The following is a 3,759-nucleotide window of genomic DNA, read 5'->3' on the forward strand; positions in this document are numbered from 1 at the left end:
ACTTCTGTCGGAGACAGGGCCATAACACGAGAGGTCACCCCAGGACTGAGCCTTGGTGACATTTCCTTGCAAGTCTTTTCAAGACTAAGAATATGATCATCAGCCCAAAGTACCCTTTGCACTTTGGCAGTGCGTGCTTGCATTTATTTTTCCATAGTTTTTTTTTTTCCATTTAATCCCTCCTTCTTCTTTTGGGTAGGAAGTGTGGGGGCAGGGAGAAATTGTGGTGGTCAAAAAACACCTGACGAAAAGCAGGGAAATGGGACATTTAAGTCGAAAATGATCCCAGGGTAGATGGTGAGAAGAAATCCATGCTAGAAATACTTGGGAACTCCGGAGGCTTCCTGGAACTTGGAGCTAGATGATCCTCTCCAGTCTACCTGGAGCTTTTTTGGCCCACTGCCTGGCCTGGTGAGAAGCAGTGTGGTCTAGTGGGCCTGAGAGTCAGAGGACCTGGCTCTGCCACTTGCCTGCTGTGTGACCTTGGGCAAATGACTTCACTTCTCTCTGCCTCAGTTTCCTCATCTGTAAAATGGAGATTCGATACCTGCTCCATCTCCCCCTTAGACTGTGAGTCCCACTTGGGGCAGGGCCTGTGTCCGACCTGATTATCTAGATTCTACCCCAGTGCTCGGCAGAGGGTAAGCATTTAACAAAATGCACAATTATTACTATTACCACAGAGAAAATGGACCCAACTGCAATGGCTGTGAGCAAGTGGCAAATGAGACTCACAATTCCCTTGTGCTCTTGAGACACTGGGGTGCTCATCTCTGCTATGGGCACCCCCAAATAGTGGATAAGACTTTACGGAAATGGAACTTTTAAATTTCTTCTATTGCTTCTTTCAGTTTGTATCATGACAACTCTGGACGAATCACCCTACTGATTAAAGACGTGACCAAGAAAGACGCTGGATGGTACACCGTGTCTGCAGTTAACGAGGCAGGAGTGACAACGTGCAACACACGACTGGATGTGGCAGGTATGTACGTGCTCTCTCAATCCCCAATGGAGAAATGAAACCAAGAAGGTTTCATAGAAAGTACACAACCCCTACCCTTACGTGCCTTTGGGAGACTTTGGACTTATCTCTCAACTGGTCTGTTTCAGCCATTCCAAACCAAACTCTTCCAAACCCTAAGCAACTCAGGGTTCGCCCAACGTTCAGCAAATACTTAGCACTCAATGGGAGAGGCTTGGACGTGAAGCAAGCGTTTAACCCTGAGGGAGAATTTCAGCGCCTGGCTGCTCAATCTGGACTTTATGAAAGCGAAGAGCTGTAACGGAGCACTCTGACCAGCTGCTGGGAACCCTAGGCCACAGCCTGCTCACATCCGATCTTTGAATGAACCCATAGGTGCCGCGAACAGATTTTTGCTTCCACTAGGCAACCTCAACCTACTGTATGTAATGTTGTTTCTAATTTGACTTGCACATACTATCTGCTCAGTTTCTGGTGAGTAAATCTGTTTGTATGGGTTTGGGATTGTAGACAGCTGCTCTGAAATATGATCATTTGACCCACTCACCCACAAAAATTCGACAAGTGTTGAATATTAAGTGGTTAAAAAAACCCTAGGGCTGGTTGTGAGACTATTTTATTCGTAATGCTTTCTAAACACTGTCACCTTCTGTAACAGTACTGTTTTGTGCAGGAATACCAGAATGGTATAGAATATCGGAATGTTCCAGGAGTTTGAAGTCAAAAGTAAATAAAGCTTTAAATACCCTTTAAGGGCTCTGACTATTTCTCCTTGCTACATTTCAGAAATGTTCGGCCTTTGGAATAAAGCATCTGGTCAGTTGTGTTTTAAGCATTCCTTGGCAATGCCAAGGGGGACCAGGGGGCTGAAATGGTGTCGGGTTTTACTGCCCCAAGGACATTAATAGCATCAGAATATTTGAGAACCCAGCAACAGGATTCTCTGTGCTCGCCGCTCTCCCTCCATGCCTTCCACCCTCCTTTCCTGCCTCCCATAGTTCTACCTACTTCAGTAAGAGCCCCCTCCCTACTGAAAGTATCATAGTATCCTGGCCAGAATGTGGCGAGATGGTTTCCAAGTCCAGGGATCAGGGGGTGGGTGGGTGGGTAGTGGGGGTGTGTGTGTGTGAGAGAGAGAGAGAGAAAGAAAGAGAGAGAGGGTTGGAGGTGGAGAGAAGCATTGTCTCGCCTAAGTCCTGGCTCTGGCCTGGATCACCCTCCCTTTTCATATCCGACAGACAATTAATCACCCCCGCACCCTTCAAAACCTTATTGAAGGCACATCTCTCCAAGAGGCCATCCCTGACTAAGCTCTCATTTCCTCTTCTCCCACTTCCTTCTGCATCACTCTGACTTGCTCCCTTTATTCACCTCCTCAGCCCCACAACACTTACCTGTACATATCACACTTTATATTGTCTGCCTCCCCCTCTAGACTGTGGGCAGGGAATGTGCCTACCAACTCTGTTGTATTGTACTTTCCCAAGTGCTTACTACAGTGTTCTGCACATAGTAAGCCCTAAATAAATACAATTGACTGAGGGGAAGAAAGAGAGGAAAAGGGAAGAATTTGGGAAAGAGGCAGGTGCTCGACTGCTGCCATAGCCCTGGAAACGCTTGCTGCTCCCCAAGGGTGTCCGCGGAGGGCACACGTGGATCTCAGACAGAGCCCCATGCCAAGCCAGATGTAGCTACTGGCGTAATACAGGTTATCCAACAGGACACCACAACATCGTGAGGTCATCCAAAAGTGTTCTCTGCGAGAAGCAGTGTGGCCTAATGGAAAAAGTACGGGCCCGGGAGACAGAAGACCTGGGTTCTAATCCCAGCTCTGACACCTATCTGCTGGGTGACCTCGGGCAAGTCACTTCACTTCTCAGTGCCTCAGTTCTCTCATCTGTAAAATGACTTGTTCTTTAGACTGTGAGCCCTGTGTGGGACTGGATTGTCTCTTATCTCCCCCACTTCTTAGCGGAGTGCACAGAGCATGGGAAAAGTTTAACAGATGTGATTTTATTATTATCATTCCTATCATTATTAAAATGAAAGAACCTTGAGGATGTCACCAGGGGGACCACTGGATCCAGAGCCACTGAATCCTCTCCCAGGTCACCGGGAACTGAGCAGCAGGAGTCAAGGGGGAGGGAGGTCAAATGCTTAAAATAAAAATCCCGGACGGAAGGGTGGCCGGCGCCGGATGCAGACCGGACAGAAGGCGGAGCAGCCGAAGAGCAGCTTCTCCCACGTCAGGTCGGACCGATGGCTACCCCGTACCCAACCTAGTTCAATCTAGCGGATAGCGCTGGCCTCGGAAGGCGGCCACTCGTCCAGTTTCGAAGTCGAGCAGTGTCCTGAAGGAGGAGGGGTGGCCTGCCCTTCCCTGGGTTGCTGCCTCTCGATCCTCCCTTCTCTTTTTTATCCCTTGTCAACCTGGGGCCCGGTCTGGCTTCTACTGCACATAATAAAGGCATTCGGCCCGGCCGCTCCGGTCCGTTTTCGAACATAACCGAAGCGGCTCCGCCTGCCTGCCTGCCGCCGTCCCCCGCCGCTCCCCCTGGGCATTCACGGGGCGTTCGCCGCTGGCCGGCGGCTTCCACCCTCCGGCTGTCCGGCCGCTCCGCGGCCCGGGCCCCCCGCGGCGGCCTTTGCCATTCCCGGCCCCCGCCGGCGGGCCGCGCGCCCGCTGTTAGTCAGGGCCAACGCGGGCCCGGCGCGCGCCGCCTCGAGGCCGCCCTGGGTTGGGGTGAGGGTGGGGGGCGGACTCGCTCACCGGT

The 3,759-nt window shown here is 51.1% G+C and overlaps 1 protein-coding gene across 2 annotated transcripts in view; it reads left to right on the forward strand.

The window, feature by feature from the left end:
* MYOT (myotilin) overlaps positions 1-1,738 on the forward strand; it is a 40,241-nt gene extending 38,503 nt beyond the window's left edge. For both annotated transcript variants that reach the window (XM_029051994.2, XM_039910399.1), the window contains exons 14-15: positions 852-985; positions 1,114-1,738. In XM_029051994.2, the coding sequence (XP_028907827.2) occupies positions 852-985; positions 1,114-1,286 (307 nt within the window). In that variant the 3' untranslated portion in view covers positions 1,287-1,738. The remainder of the gene's footprint in view (positions 1-851; positions 986-1,113) is intronic.
* The last annotated feature ends 2,021 nt before the right edge of the window (positions 1,739-3,759 follow it).

The sequence above is a fragment of the Ornithorhynchus anatinus genome, chromosome X1 (genome assembly GCF_004115215.2).
Source record: "Ornithorhynchus anatinus isolate Pmale09 chromosome X1, mOrnAna1.pri.v4, whole genome shotgun sequence".
NCBI lineage: Eukaryota > Metazoa > Chordata > Mammalia > Monotremata > Ornithorhynchidae > Ornithorhynchus > Ornithorhynchus anatinus.